We start from the raw sequence: 15,935 nt of genomic DNA on the forward strand, positions 1-15,935 counted from the left end.
AACAACATTTCAATTCAATTAAATCAATGATATGTGCAAAAATGACAATCTATTTGTTTTGTCCAGTTATATGGTAAAAACAGGCAATTCCCATTCAGCACAGCTGGGAAAATGTACTGACAAATCAGACCAAATACTACTAATTTTTATAAAGGGGCGGAGTTTGCCAGGCATATGGGCCTACTAAGACACCAAGTTGCCCCAAATCACCACTGTGTGATTATCTTTAATGGTTTGTTTATTTATTTATTTATTTTAATATACACAAACAGGTTTAAACCATTAAAATTGTTGTAAAACATTTAAAATGTCGGGAATCATACGACAGAATCCAGTAGTGAGTAGTGGCTAGGCAGGGAGACCTGTAAAGAAATCTAGTGCAATATGTGACCAAGTTCTCGAAGGAACTGACAGTGGTTGAAGGAGCGAGTGAAAGACTTACAACTGGCACAGACCGAGCAGGCCAATACAAAATGACGAGTGCCACAAGCCATAGGTTGCCACCAAAACCGAGGCTAAATGGTAAATGGTACAATTGACTCTTGTATGACACACCACCTTGAAACAATGACCTGACCAGATGATGTTGGACCACAATTTCTCTGACACAAATAAATGACCCGGTGGACTTCCGGGCAAAGGCACTACCCCATCTAAGGCCATGTAGACCTTCGACTCGATTTCCTAGGTCAACATTGAAACCACACAATTATGTGGAACGATGGACTGTGGAGAAACCGGGCATTCAGACTGGTCAAAAATGCGGGACAATGCATCAGGTTTGATGTTCTTGGAACCTGGACGATAGGAAATGGAAAAATCGAACCGGCCGGAAAAAAAAAAAGTCTTGCTCACCAAGACTGCCTAGAGTTAAGTCGTTTGGCGGATCTGGTATATTCAAGGTTCTTGTGGTCGGTCCAAACAATGAAAGGTACCCCCAAACCTTCCAACCAATGACGCCACTCCTCCATGGCTAACTTGACTGCCAACAACTCTCTATTACCAATGTCGTAATTACGTTCAGAGGAAGACAAACAATGAGAATAATAAGCGCATGGATGAACCTTGCCGTCCACAGAGGAGCGCTGGGATAGAACCGCACCTACCCCCACCTCTGACGAGTCTATCTCCACCACAAACTGATGAGAGGAATCAGGAGTGACAAGAATGGGGGCTGAAACAAAGCAGTTTTTGAGTTTAGAGAATGCAACATTAGCTGCACTAGACCACCTGAAAATCGTCATGGTGGAGGTCAAGGCTGTCAGAGGCGTGGCTAGTTGGCTATAGTTGCGAATAAAACGCGGTAAAAATTGGCAAAGCCCAGAAACCTCTGCAGGGCCTTGCGAGAATCTGGAGTTGGCCAATTAACCACTGCCTGCATCTTGTTGGGATCCATCCGCACCCCCTCAGAGGACACAATATATCCTAAAAAAGGAACAGACATGCATGAAAAGCGCATTTCTCCGCCTTGACAAAAATCCCATTCTCCAACAGCCTCTGAAGCACTAATCTGACGTGCTGAACATGTTCCTGGAAAGACAAAGAGAAAAATCAATATGTCATCCAGGTAAACATATATGAACTGATCAACCATGTCTCTCAGCACATCGCTGATGAGTGCCTGGAAAACCGTGGGGGAGTTGGAAAGACTGAAAGGCATAATCAAGTATTCAAAGTGCCCCCTGGGGGTATTAAACGCGGTTTTCTACTCATCCCCGTTCCTGATGCGGACCAAATTATAGGCGTTATGTAGATCTAACTTGGTGAATCAAGAAGCACCCTGCAGCCTCTGGAAAGCTGAAGACATCAGTGGCAAAGGATAAGTATTCTTTACAGTGATGCTGTTCAACCCTCGGTAATCAATACAAGGACGCAGTGAACCGTCCTTCTTCCCCACAAAGAAGAATCCCCCCCCCCATGCAGGAGAAGAGGAAGGATGAGTTTGGCTACCAGAGAATCAGAAATATATTTCTCCATGGCCTCCCTCTCCGGAGTGGAAAGAGAGTATAATCTGCCCTTAGGCAGAGACGTACCTGGCAATAAGTATATAGCACAGTCGTAAGGATGGTGCGGAGGAAGAGAAGCAGCTCGGGACTTACTGAACACTTCCTTCATGTCGAGGTACTCCCCAGGTATGTTAGACAGATCCGTCTGCTCATCCTGCAACACAGAACAAGACACAGAGGAACATGCAGAAGATGTGAAAAAAGAAGCCAATGTTATAAGTGAAGATGATATTTTCTGCTCTCACAGCCATGTAAAGAATGAGGTTTTCTAGAATCCTCTTGGACCAGAGCGGCTTTAGCAGGATCCTCTGGGATCAGGGAGGATGAGAGAGGAGCTCTGGGACTGAAGCTGCCTTGGACACCAGCTTCATTCCCATCCTGAGAGGAACCTTTGCGTGGACATGATGGGCATCCGTGTGACCCAGACAATCATGGCAGGAACCTCTGGGAAGCTTTACAACTGGAGCTGCTATGAGCTCTGGAACCATAGTGGATTATGGGGAAGCAGCGGCAGCAGGAACCTTCAGCTCTGGGACTCGTGGATCACTGGCTCTGATAAGTAACCCTTATTGAGTGACATCTGTGGTGCCTGTTACACTGACCTCTTTTAACTCAGCAGCTTCTGGAGCTGCCTCTGACAGGATCGTTGGGACACAGTATGGCAGGAACTGGGGATTTTTCAAGTGATGAACCTTTGTTTAGCCTCAGCAGCTTCTGGAGCAGCAGTGACAAGACATCAGGGGCAGAGAGAGGAACTTGTGAAGAGGGCATAACATTAAAAATATGATTGGATGGCGCAGTATTTAACTAAACTAACTCACATCCCTCTGCGAGTAGTTCCACAAGACCTCCATAGTCTCAGTGTTGACCAGGAGGTTGGACATCTTGATGTCCCGATGGAAGATCCCGGGAACAGCAAACGATAGCAGCGTCAATCACCTGCTGCATTAAATGAAGCACCAATGCCTCACTGAAGATCCTGCAATGATCATGATTGTCCATGCAAGGCGTTGTCCACCCAAAGACCATGATGTACTGGTCAGGATGGTCCTGCACATCCAGCAGCTCTGTGATGTGGTCACAGTGGGGGGTCTTGGTTGGCTGTGACAGTCAGAGCCACCTCTAGAGGAACTGGACTGGAATGGTCAGGCTAAAAGAAAGACTCATTTTTATGATGGTCAGATGGAAGTGGTTGCTCAAATAAGGATTTAGCTCAGTTTGATTGTCTATTGAAATATTTGTACTCTGTCTTTTACATTAATCTAAGATGTTATACATTGCAAACAGTGACTGAGAGGAGGTGACACAGAGACCACAGTCTAATTACAAAGTGAAAGTGAAAGTGAAAGTGAAGTGACATTCAGCCAAGTATGGTGACCCATACTCAGAATTTGTGCTCTGCATTTAACCCATCCGAAATGCACACACACAGAGCAGTGAACACACACACACACTGTGAGCACACACGCGGAGCAGTGGGCAGCCATTTATGCTGCGGCGCCCGGGGAGCAGTTGGGGGTTCGATGCCTTGCTCAAGGGCAGCTAAGTCGTGGTATTGAAGGTGGAGAGAGAGCTGTTCATGCACTACCCCCACCCACAATTCCGTCCGGCCCGAGACTAGAACTCACAACCCTTCGATTGGGAGTCCAACCCTCTAACCATTAGGCCACGACTTCCCCAAAGCTGAGGTATGACTTGTTTTCTGTCTTCGCTGGGAATTTCACAGCCACCTGATGGCCGTCTTCACAGTGGGTCCCTTCAAGGACAGAGCCGCATTCTCCTTCCCCCAACTTCTTGATATATGTCCAAGAAATGTAGTCTATTAAAGGGGTCATATGATGCAATTTTCAAATTTTCAACAAGTTACAATTTACAAGCTCTTGGTGCATGAAGAAGATCTGTAAAATTGCAAAGACTCAAATCCAAAGAGATAGTTAAGACTCTGCCACACCCCCCTAAAACAGCTCGTTTAAACATGCCCCCCACATGTCTATGTCACTATAGCCCCTTTCACACTGCAATTCCGGAAAATACACAGGTAATGTGTTCCAGGGTCCCTAGATATGCCTCTTTCACACTGCCAGTAATTACCTGGAATATGTGCGTGCATTCACAAACAACCCATAAAGTTCCCGTAAAGACATATGACATCAGGATGTTACGTGTAATGTACGAGGTGAAAATGCTAGGCATGTTAACATTCACTTAAGCTGGCGAACGATCTCAGATTCAGCAGGGATCTGGTGAGGAACTAACTGATCGCTGCTTCATTGCAGTTTGTAACTTTTTTTTTTTTTTTTTGTCGTGAACGCTGATCTGCCTTCAAAACACTCGCTAAAAGAATCGCACGATAATGCGCATCATCACTACGACACACCCTTTATGGCATTAGTTCTGGCTTTTGTTCACACAGCGCTCGTTCAGGGACTGAACCTGACAATGTTACTAGGTCCCCGACCCGGGATAAATCACCGGAATCAATTCCGGGACGTGTTTGCTTTCACACTGAAGGCGACCCGGCAATGTTCCAGCAATTTTCCGGGTCCAACGTGCAGTGTGAAAGGGGCTTATGTGGAAATATTTGTGCAATGCAGCCCAATCTGTGTGTGTGTGTGTGTGTGTGTGTGTGTGTGTGTGTGTGTGTGTGTGTGTGTGTGTGTGAGAGAGAAGTGGTCACACAGTGGAGTCAGCTGTTTTAACCGTTCCTGGCTTGTGTACTGCAAACCCATGCAAGCTTCATCTTTGTGTCTGTCATGCGACTCTGTTCCTCTTTCGGGCTTAAACTGATGGTAAAACTGTGGGACATTATTAATTCTCTTTAAATTTATTTTGAAAGATGAAGCTCATGATTATGGATCAGCCAATTACAGTGCACTGGGTCAGTTGGCCAATCAGAGCAGACAGCACTTGCCAGAAGGAGGGACTTTGTAGAAAACGATGTGTTTGAGAGAGACGAGGCATAGAGGACCTAATAATAATGTACAGTATTTGAAAAATAATGTGTTTTTTTGAACATTAAAGCATGTCAGCATATTCTGTTACACAAAATACAAAAATATTATAATAATGATCTTTAAAAAATCATCATATGATGCCTTTAAAATATTATTATTATTATTATTATTATTATTATTATTATTATTATTATTATTATTATTTAACAAAGCAGTGTCCTGCAGTATGGCATGCCATACTTTTTCTAAAACTGTTTTACCATTGTTTCTAATGCTCATATAATTATTATACTTCTACTTTTAATTACTTAATTTTAATTGGGATATTGCTGAATCTGCTTTTAAAATTCAGTTGTAGCACTTTAGGTCTGTTTAAGTGAACTGCAAAAAAAGCCAAATGGTGTAAAAACTAAAATGGTTTAAAATTGTGAAACAAAAACTATAAGAACCTCCTTCCAGGAAATAATATCACTGCAGTAGTTGTATTATTTAAAACAAACCTTCCTGTGGAGTGTATGTGTAATATACAGAGAGAGAGAGAGAGAGAGATTCACAGAGATCACATCACGCAGGGGGACACAAACATTCTGGAGCACAGAAACATCCTGTAACTTTTAAAAAATTATAATATATAATTTCTCGGCAACAAGATGTTTTTGAAGTAACAAAACTCACAGATTCATTGTTTGTAGAGAGGAACATACAGATGCAGTTGATTCACACATGAAACTTTAATATCTCTCTCTCTCTCTCTCTCTCTCTCTCAAAATGGCCAGATTTGAGCAAAAAAGTTGAGTTGTTTGCATCACTGGCTATCGTAAAACAGTTGAATAATATAAAATTATCTGCATTTTGCAATTGCAACGATCTCGTCACAGTCCAGCTGTCTCAGCAGATGTGATGCACTATCACTGCTGAAGAGCTGACTGGACTGTCCTGATCTGGAGGCTGGACGTCCTGCATCTGCTGCTCCTCTGCAGTGAGAGTTCTTCAGGAGGAGTGGAAGAAGGTTCCTGATGATCACTGTCCTACCGAAGACGTCCTGTAGAGAAGCCTGATCTAAAGAGAGCAGAATCAACCAAAACCTTAACCTAAATAATGTCAGTGAAATATTACTCGTATTAATTCTTCATTTAGGGATTCTTTTTGAAAACTTGAAATTTTACATTTTCTTAAAACTAGATTTTCCATATTGAAAGAGTCAGAGTTGGGGTTTTTATATATGTGTGTAAATGATTGAGAAACTTTTTGATGTTCAGAGTTCATTATTTTCCCATCAGTACAGTACGGGGGGCTTAGGTTAGAGTTAGGTTAGGGTTGGTTAGGCCAATCAAAGGCATAGTTATTAAAAATAATGTAATGCAACATTTTAATCTAACTGTTTTTAGCATTTTAGTGAGATCAAAAATGTATTTATTATATATTTATTATCTTTGAGACTAGTACAAATGGGAGACACGCATTTCAGCAGCTTTCCCTCAGCTTGCGAGTAAACCATTGCAGAAAAGTTATAGATGCCAACTGAGCTTCAGTAGAACAACAGTGAACTGCGGTCTGATGAGATGTTATTATTTCAGTAAAACAAACTTTCCTGTCCTGCGTTTTACTGTGCTAACTGGTGCACTCTCTTTAGTTGTACACTTATAATTGAAACCATATTTAAATGCATAGAATTACTTTCTTACATTATTTTCCTTTGTACAGAGCTCGATTTAGGTATGACAAAAGTGCTGCAATTAATTCATTTTGACAACTGACAGAATGTTAAACACTGACTGATGAATTAATGAATTATCTCTATATATAAAAATGATTACAAAAATGAATAAATAAACAAATGCAAATGTCCCGCCCCAGCAGAAGGGCGCTATAGGCTATCTGTGTGACTTCTGCCTCCATTACTTTTGGGTAAAAGTGTTTTAAATATGGTAAATCAGTCAATAAAAATAATAAATAAAAACATTGTAAATATATGCACCCTTGCTTTAGTCAGCATCTCTGCCTAAATATAATTTTATCATATTAAATAAACATAATAAACCACACAGGCAACTTGGGTCTACCTCAAAACAATGTGTATACAGAAGGCATTTGTAAAACATTACTTTACTTGTATAACACAAGTAGTTTCATAATATCTGACAGATTGGGAATGGAGATTACCAGCAGGCTTATGCATGGCACAGATCTGTTCCCTTGGCATGAAGCCCAAATGTTTCAGTCTCAACATAAGGGGTACAGTTGCACCCCTGACGCACCGGCGGCGCCAGGGGGGGTCTTGGGGGGTCTCAAGACCCTGCCAAAAAATGCCTTGACCCCCCATTTGACCCCCCAGCCTCTTCCTGATTAAAAAAAATATATATATATTCGGGATAAAGATCCAAAAATGTTTCTCTTCAAACTACGCAGAACAATAATAAATAATAATTATTCCGACATTTATTCATACACTGAACCGAGAACCGTTTCTGTCGGACGCGTCCGATTCGAGAACCGATGAGCTGATGATAACTGCGCATGCGTGATTCAGTGTGAAGCAGACTGACACAGAGCGCATCTGAACCGAACTGATTCTTTTGGTGATTGATTCTGAACTGATTCTGTGCTAATGTTATAAGCGCGGGTAAACTGAAGGCTTGAATGAAGGGCAATCATCGCCAATGACGGCATTACATCGAGCGCAAAAGAACCGGTGAACCATTTTTTTTCTCAACTGGTTTATTTGATCGAATTGTCCAAAAGAACCGGTTCACTTGAGCACCTGCTCCTTTGCCCCTTAAGTGCCCTTTTGTCAAAGCAAAATTTCCTCGAATTATTTTTGTAATTACATAAACTTTTGTGAATGCCTGCCCATGCCCAATCATAATATTAGTACAATTTATTAATAATAATTTAGCCGTAAATAAAATGACCAACATGATGACCGTTCACCTGACTACGACCTCATCCAACCGGGAAGATTCCTCATGCTGCACGCGCATTTTTTAATTGCTAGAGGATATTTTCAACATCGTGGCAGCTGGTAAGTGGTGTTTCATTCTCAGCGAAGTGATTTTGATGTTTATTTACTTATTATTATTTTACAAGAACGATGTGATGTGAGAACATGCAGATACGTTGTTTATATTGCTGTGTGTAGCCTGTAGTGTAGAAGTAACACTAACGTGCTGTTTGAGGGAGAAAAGTTTCACAGGCATCGACGGGTCTGGTCTTTTTATGTTATTTGACTAAACTATTATTATATTACAGTACTTATTTATTTTTAACATGTAAAAATAATTATCACAACACTGGTAAGGCTTATTCAGATTTTCTCATTCTCTGAATTATCATTATAAAAATAAAAACAATTCAGAAATGAATTAAAATATAATTATAATTTAAATGTGATGCAAATATTTTTTCTACGATAGCAACAGTGTTTACAACAGCAAGACCACTTTAGCCTGTAAACTCAATAATATCTATCTGGAAATAAATGTTAAAATATCAATGTCAATAAAAATCTATAATATACCTGACATGAAAGTGAAGTGTGAAGGATATGAATAACAAATGTAGCCTGTCATTTGTTTACATTGCAAATGTGTTTTTGTTGTTGAGTAGCAGTAATAAGCAGTTATTAGCCATGTCCACTGTATTTTTTGTTGGTTTTCATGAGACCCCCCTTGAAAAGACCAGGACCCCCCATTGCCCCCCCAATCAAAATTGTCTGGAGCCGCCACTGCCCTGACGTAAAACTATATAAATCATCAACCTAAATATTTGTCTCTCTTTAGCTGATTAAGATGGAGATGACATTGCACATACTGTATTCCTGTTCTGCTTATTGAAGCAAAATTGTTTTATTTCATAAAGACACTTTCGCAGCCGGACTTGGACCTGTCCGTCCCTTCAACCTGACCGTCCACAGTTCATGTATTGTACATCCAATAATATTTTAAACATATATTAAATTAAATTGAAGATTTCAGGTGCAAAAGCCTCTTAAGTGCTGTCTGAAATGTTATCATCTAAAATTAGTATTTTAATCAGGTTCCTATGTTTGTGATCAGTTATTTCACTTTAATGGCAATGAAAAGGACCTGTTTCTTGGCATTAAACTGAAATCATTGAACCTAAACACAGGAACCTGATAAAGAAGCTTTTCAGATGGCACTTAAGCGGCTTTCGTGTCTTTAGTCTTCAATCGTTAATTATATACTATTTTATGTAGTATAATATAATCATATAAACACACAAATCAAGACAAACACAACATGATGTGCAATAAATTTTTATTCAGCTGTTGTTTAAAGCAGTGCATTCAAACATAATGTTAATGTTATAGTATATTTGTTTGTTCTCAGACAAAGTGATGTAATGATTTAAATAAACCAAGAAACTAATCATGTTCTATTTATTTTCTTAACATCATAATAATAATACAATTTTACCCACTTAGATTACAAATATTATTATTGTTAGCTGTTTTTACTTTAATTGTCGAAAACAGTTAGCCTAGTATTTAAACTGTACAACAATATTATACAGACATATATATGTATTTCACAATATATTTATTATAGTCTTCGACCTACATTGTTGTACATGTTCATAATATATTACATTGTACATAACAGCATGTTCTATATGTCTTATTTTATTGTATTTCTAGAACTTATTCTAATTCTAATGCCACAGTCCACATTATGTCCTCTTATCTTTTCTCTCGCAGTTTCTGTTTGTTCCCAAAACAATAGTGCATTCCAGAGATGAAGTATTTATTAAGCAGAATTATAAGTGAGTGTCATGTTTTTGTGTACACAGTAACAGAAGTGTATTAAAGCTGCAGTTGGTAACTTTTGACACTCTAGCGGTTAATAAACAGAACAGCTTGCGTCTTGCAGAAGAACATCGTAGCCGGAACTACTTCTCTCTGTTTATGTCTATGAAGAATCACAAAGGTACTGGGTTACTCCGCCGCGGTATCCCCGAAGCAATCTAAAATAGTCTGAATATAAACACTTATTATAGGTGCACCCTAGTGATTCAGGACAAGCCAAAAACACGGTTTGGAAAATGGATTCATGGTGTACTCGCTTATTATATACATTTTGAACACAAACAAAGTTACGGACCGCAGCTCTGATTGGTTATTTTTTACCGGGAGCGATGGAGTTTCTGCAAATGGCAATAGGACACTGGGAGGAGCCAGAGGAGCTTGATTTTTTTCACAGATTATCTGTCTCATATTCTACTGTCAGGACATAATGACAGGTTAAATAAATATGTAAAAAATATTTTTTTACAAAAGTTCCCTACAGCACCTTTAAATCAGTCCTCATATGTCAAGTGCGCGCCACCGACACTAGAGAGCGCGACGTTCCCGCGGCGCTGTGACGTCACGTGGTAGGGGCGGAAGCGTTTATGTGAGCCACGCTGAATCCCGCGCGGGCGCAGCCATTTGCTCTCTTCCTCGATCGCTTCAACACCGGTGAGTGCGGACACTGCTCATCTTACCGAGAACTATTTTCACTTAGGCGTTTTGGTTTCCTCCGAAGACAAAACATTCGTTAAAGACTTTGTATTTAGCTGAAGTCGTCGTAAGTCAGCCGGATTGGTTATATTCGCCGCTGATGTGGAGTTCCTCGCGGCTCACCCCCGTCGCGAGCCGTTGGCGGGAGCCGCTCGAGCAGCGCTCGCTTTTGTTCCTACTTTTATGAATTAGTCTTATTTTCATTCATTTCCGCACGCTTAAATGCGCCATGAGTTGTTTTCCGCAGCGATGGGCCTGCTCGAGGCCTTCAGGGTGCTGTGACTGACTCTCGGTCGGTTATTACTGTGGAGTTCAGGCTCCTGAAGCAGCGGCCTCGTGTGTCTCCTAGCATCCTCTTGTTCAGGCTCGACGGATGAGTGTTTATGAACACAATCGGGTGTTTTGAGCCTTATAAGCTGTTTGACTTTTAATATGAGTGCGAAAGTGTTGTTTTCCGGGAGTTTAGTGTAACTATGTTCGTAGTTTGTGATTGGCGCGGCCTTTGTGTGTTGTGAGTAACCGTGTCCCGCCTCATCTCTCCCGCAGACCGACTGCAGCACAAAGACCCGCACACAACACACAGCAATGGCGGAGAATGAGCCCCAGGTGCAGTTTAAGGTAACGAGACTCTCTCTTTTAAAGTGACGAGGGGCGAAGTGTATGTTTACCTTTTAGCGCGGTTAACTGCTAAATAGTTAGCTATCTAGCGCTACACAAGCGATCTAGAATCGATTTATTAGAAGAATATTTGTTTAACTTGTAATCGGTTGACTAGTGTAATTACACTTTAGTAGTATGGTGAAACAATTTACATAACCTACTTTAAAACAACAACTGGTCAATATTGTAATTGAAACTTAAGTCTTCCAAAGTCACAAATTCAGGTGATGCCAAAGGGATCTGTAAACAAAGTAACGTTATACATATAAATTACCATTTGATAATTTGAAACTTAATGGTTTCTAATAGAAACTTATCAGGTGCCCATTCAAAATGGCTCTATACATGTCCACTGACATAATTATATTGTGAAAACTATAGCAGAATATGGATAATTAACAGCCTATGGGTTATTATATTTACTTGAAACCGTTTTTTTAGCAAGTATTGTTCTTTAATAAAGACGATTGCGATTAAAACGAGCAAAACCAGTGCTGTGCACACGATTAAGACAGCCTGGTAAGGAAGCTCAACAAAATAATCATCTTAAATCTATAGAGAGATTCTACTATTGGTGGTGTCAGTATTAATAACCAGTAGTCCTGTTTGAAATGGTAACAAATGTGTAGTATTTCCTTGCTGCTGTGTCTTTGTGACACGTTAACTACTTTATTATCAGTACTCCTGCAAACTGTCTTTCCCGTCCACAGCTGGTTCTGGTAGGAGACGGAGGAACGGGGAAAACCACCTTCGTGAAGAGACACTTGACTGGGGAGTTTGAGAAGAAATATGTTGGTAAGTCTTTTGCTTGACGCGACTCTTCTGGAGGAATGTGTGCCTGAGATTCGACTGTCACAGTGATGGTCTGCTTCTGAATTTCTTTGTCCTCTTAGCCACGCTTGGAGTTGAGGTGCATCCCCTGGTCTTCCACACCAACAGAGGAGCCATTAAATATAATGTATGGGACACAGCCGGACAAGAGAAGTTCGGAGGCCTGAGAGATGGATATTACATCCAGGGTATGCAGCGTTTTATCATATTCTCACACTGTAGACCTCTACTGTCCAGCAGTGGTTTAACATGTGCATCTCTCTCTCTCTCTCTCTCTCTCTTTATAGCTCAGTGTGCAATCATCATGTTTGATGTAACTTCTCGAGTGACCTATAAAAATGTGCCCAACTGGCATCGTGACTTGGTGCGTGTGTGCGAGAACATTCCCATAGTGCTGTGCGGTAACAAAGTGGACATCAAAGACAGGAAGGTCAAAGCAAAGAGCATTGTATTCCATCGTAAGAAGAATCTACAGGTACGGAGCGTCCCTCCAACTCAAACTCGTGAAAGTCACAAAGAGAACAATGCATGCATGTTTAATTCTCAAAGAATTAAATAACTGGTGATGTTGATCTGCCTCCATGTTTATCCAATCGACAACCAATGCTTAAAGTCCCTGCCCTTTTTTCTTTTTTGATAATTCATTAAACTTGGATGTATGTTGCAATACGGAAATGATCATCCTCCACTTCCATTTCAATGCAATTTCAAAGCATGTTTCCTACATAGACGAACATGGATTAGTGAAGGCTGAATGTCCGGCTGTAAATGTGAAGCTTGACTGATGCATCCTCTCTCTTTCACAGTACTATGACATCTCTGCCAAGAGTAATTATAACTTTGAGAAGCCCTTCCTGTGGCTCGCACGGAAGCTGATTGGCGATCCCAATCTGGAGTTTGTTGAGATGCCTGCCCTCGCTCCACCTGAAATTGCTATGGATCCATCACTTGCTGCACAGTATGAGCACGACTTGAAAGTAAGTGCATTGTCCGGCCAGCGAGCTCCTGCCGCTGCTGCTCTCAAGATTGTCCCTGTTTAGTCTGTGCTGATCCGTAATTGTTGTTTCTTTTCCAGGTGGCATCAGAAACAGCTCTCCCAGATGAAGATGACGACCTTTAACCTGTTAATCTCTGACCTCCTTATGGCGATGTCACTGGGATGTCCTGGTGACGATTCTTCCCCCTGCCCCTTTTACTGTAAACCCCCAGCGCAGAATATTTTTATTTTTCAATTTTCAGGTTTTTTTTTTTGTGTTTTGAATTTGAGTAAACCGTGTGGTTCATTTCATTGTAGACATGCTAACTGTTGCCACCAGACACACACACGCAGACATGCCTACACTGACACTCCCTCACTCAAAGGTGTGAGAGCAGCTCGAGTGTCCCAGTGCTTACTTCTCTATGTAAGGCTCTAAGCACTTAGAGGAATTCTTGGAATAAAAACATTCTCTATATAATAATCTTTGCTTGGTCTTTTTTTTATTTTTTATTTGAGTGAATTTTAAATTGTGTTGGCCTACTTGTAAAACAAAGGACTGACAATTCCCTTTTTTTATTCAGTTGTTTACATGTAAAGCGTTTTTAGGAAGCTTCTGGAAGTTTATTTGGCTCGGACAAGGAAGCAAAGTAATGCTCTGGTCTAAAATGTGAAGTTGCTAGTCATTGGTGTGATATTTAAATACTGTGGGTATTTTTGGAGTGCGAATTGCTGTCAAGTCTGAAAGCAAACCATGGTGCCAAGAATAGAATGGCATGTACCTAGTTTAAGGTCTGATGTGGTTTTGCATAAATATGGGTGAGGTGAGCACGAGGTGTCTTATATTATCTGACAGTGTTCACAGCGACTGCTCTGTATTGGAAAAGCTCATATGTCGATTTTTATAAAGTCCATTTAATTATACATTTGAAAAGATGTGGTCAACATTGTGAAAATACAATAAAAATTAAATGAGGCATCACAATCAATTAGATGAATAAAAAAAAATATATACAACTACATACTGGGGAAAATTTTTTTAAAATATTTTGGTAAAAATTATAATTTAAATTAGTGCTGTCAAATCGATTAATAACATCCAAAATCAATATTTCTATACATGTCTAGATATATGTGTGTGTGTTTACATGAATTCATACCCCCTTAAATTTTTCACTATTTTTTATATTGCAGCCATTTGCTAAAATCATTTAAGTTATTTTTTTTTTCCTAATTAATGTACACACAGCACCCCTTATTGACAGAAAAACTGAATTGTTGACATTTTTGCACTTGCAAAAAACTGAAATATCACATGGTCTTAGTATTCAGACCCTTTGCTGTGACACTCATATATTGAACTCCGGTACTGTCCATTTCTTCTGATCATCCTTGAGATGGTTCTACACCTTCATTTGAGTCCAGATGTGTTTGATTATATTGACTGGACTTGGATTAGGAAAGCCACACACCTGTCTATATAAAACCTTAAAGCTCACAGTGCATGTCAGAGCAAATGAGAAACATGAGGTCAAAGAAACTGCCTGAAGAGCTCAGAGACATCAACAGGAGTGTGTCAAGGCACAGATCTGGCCAAGGTTATAAACAAATTTCTGCTGCACTTAAGGTTCCTAAGAGCACAGTGGTCTCCATAATCCTTAAATGGATGACGTTTGGGACGACCAGAACCCTTCCTAGAGCTGGCCGTCTGGCCAAACTGAGCATCGGGGGAGAAGAGTCTTGGTGAGAGAGGTAAAGAAGAACCCAAAGATCACTGTGGCTGAGCTCCAGAGATGCAGTCGGGAGATAAGAGAAAGTTGTAGAAAGACAAACATCACTGCAGCCCTCCGCCAGTCGGGGCTTTATGGCAGAGTGTCCCGACAGAAGCCTCTCTTCAGTGCAGGACACATGGAAGCCCCCATGGAGTTTTCTAAAAAGCACCTGAAGGATTCTCTGGTCTGATGAGACCAAGATAGAATTAAGGCCAAGAAGTTCTAAGCTGTATGTGTGGCTTGCAACTGCATGTGTGTAATTGCAAACTAATATGGGTGTGAAAATGCCCCCAAAAGATAATTTAAAGCTGTTATTGTGTTAAATGTTTAGGCTGCAATGGCCTAACAAAGTATGAAAAAAAAAGAAAGAAAAACGTCTCAGTATTTTTTGTCCATGAATTTGAAGTCACTTGTGACAAAACCCCTATAGTGGCCAACAATATTCAAAATACGTTCTTTAATGTTGTGCAACGTTTTATTATTATTATTATTATTAAATGGTACGCTAAAAAACGAATGAGACCACCAGTAGATTGCAGTAAATCTGGTTCACATGATTCATTCAAAACTCCGATTCATTCAAAACACCGCTGTGACTCAACAATTCTGCTGTGGCTTTTGAAGTAATACTTTTGTTAGCAAAACTGAACAAAAATAAAACATTGCGATTTACTGAAATGACATTTGGGCTAGTGGTATTCGTGACAGCACTCGTGTGATGTGATGTCGCTTATCATATGATAAATATAAGAAAAACCTTATAAACTGTCTCTGGAAAAACATACAGGGAAACGTAAGATGGTCTAGGGGCGGGGCCAGTGTATTTATGTTTATATTTTTAATATTAATAAAATATCATTAATAATTACTTTTTCTAATTTTCACATTAAAAGGGATAATACAACCTTGGATTTGTAAGCTATTTAATGAGTTGTCAGGAATGTTGTGTATACCTAAACATTCATTTTAGTTTCAAGTCTTTATGATTAGTTATAAAATCGAACATTGCTCTTATACAAGCAACTTTATCTTATAAATGTATTGTAATGACTTTTTGCTTAAGATATAATATCTACCATAGTGATGACGTAGCGCAATCCCTACGTACTGCGTAACGCTACAATATGGCCACCAGAGCGCAGAAGATAGTTATTTATCTCACTCGTGTCAGAGTCTGTGGAGTCTGGATTCACACACATTCAGAAGCAAGGGTTTTAG

General features: G+C 40.1%; 1 protein-coding gene across 1 annotated transcript; it reads left to right on the plus strand.

Moving 5' to 3' along the window:
- The first annotated feature begins 10,312 nt into the window (after positions 1 to 10,312).
- Positions 10,313 to 13,423, plus strand: LOC113069566 (GTP-binding nuclear protein Ran). The gene is made up of 7 exons (XM_026242719.1): positions 10,313 to 10,436; positions 11,025 to 11,096; positions 11,849 to 11,933; positions 12,032 to 12,157; positions 12,257 to 12,444; positions 12,776 to 12,946; positions 13,045 to 13,423. The coding sequence occupies exons 2-7, from the start codon at positions 11,064 to 11,066 to the stop codon at positions 13,087 to 13,089; spliced, it is 648 nt and encodes a 215-aa protein (XP_026098504.1). The 5' UTR covers positions 10,313 to 10,436; positions 11,025 to 11,063; the 3' UTR covers positions 13,090 to 13,423.
- The last annotated feature ends 2,512 nt before the right edge of the window (positions 13,424 to 15,935 follow it).

Source organism: Carassius auratus, unplaced genomic scaffold (assembly GCF_003368295.1).
Source record: "Carassius auratus strain Wakin unplaced genomic scaffold, ASM336829v1 scaf_tig00001753, whole genome shotgun sequence".
NCBI lineage: Eukaryota > Metazoa > Chordata > Actinopteri > Cypriniformes > Cyprinidae > Carassius > Carassius auratus.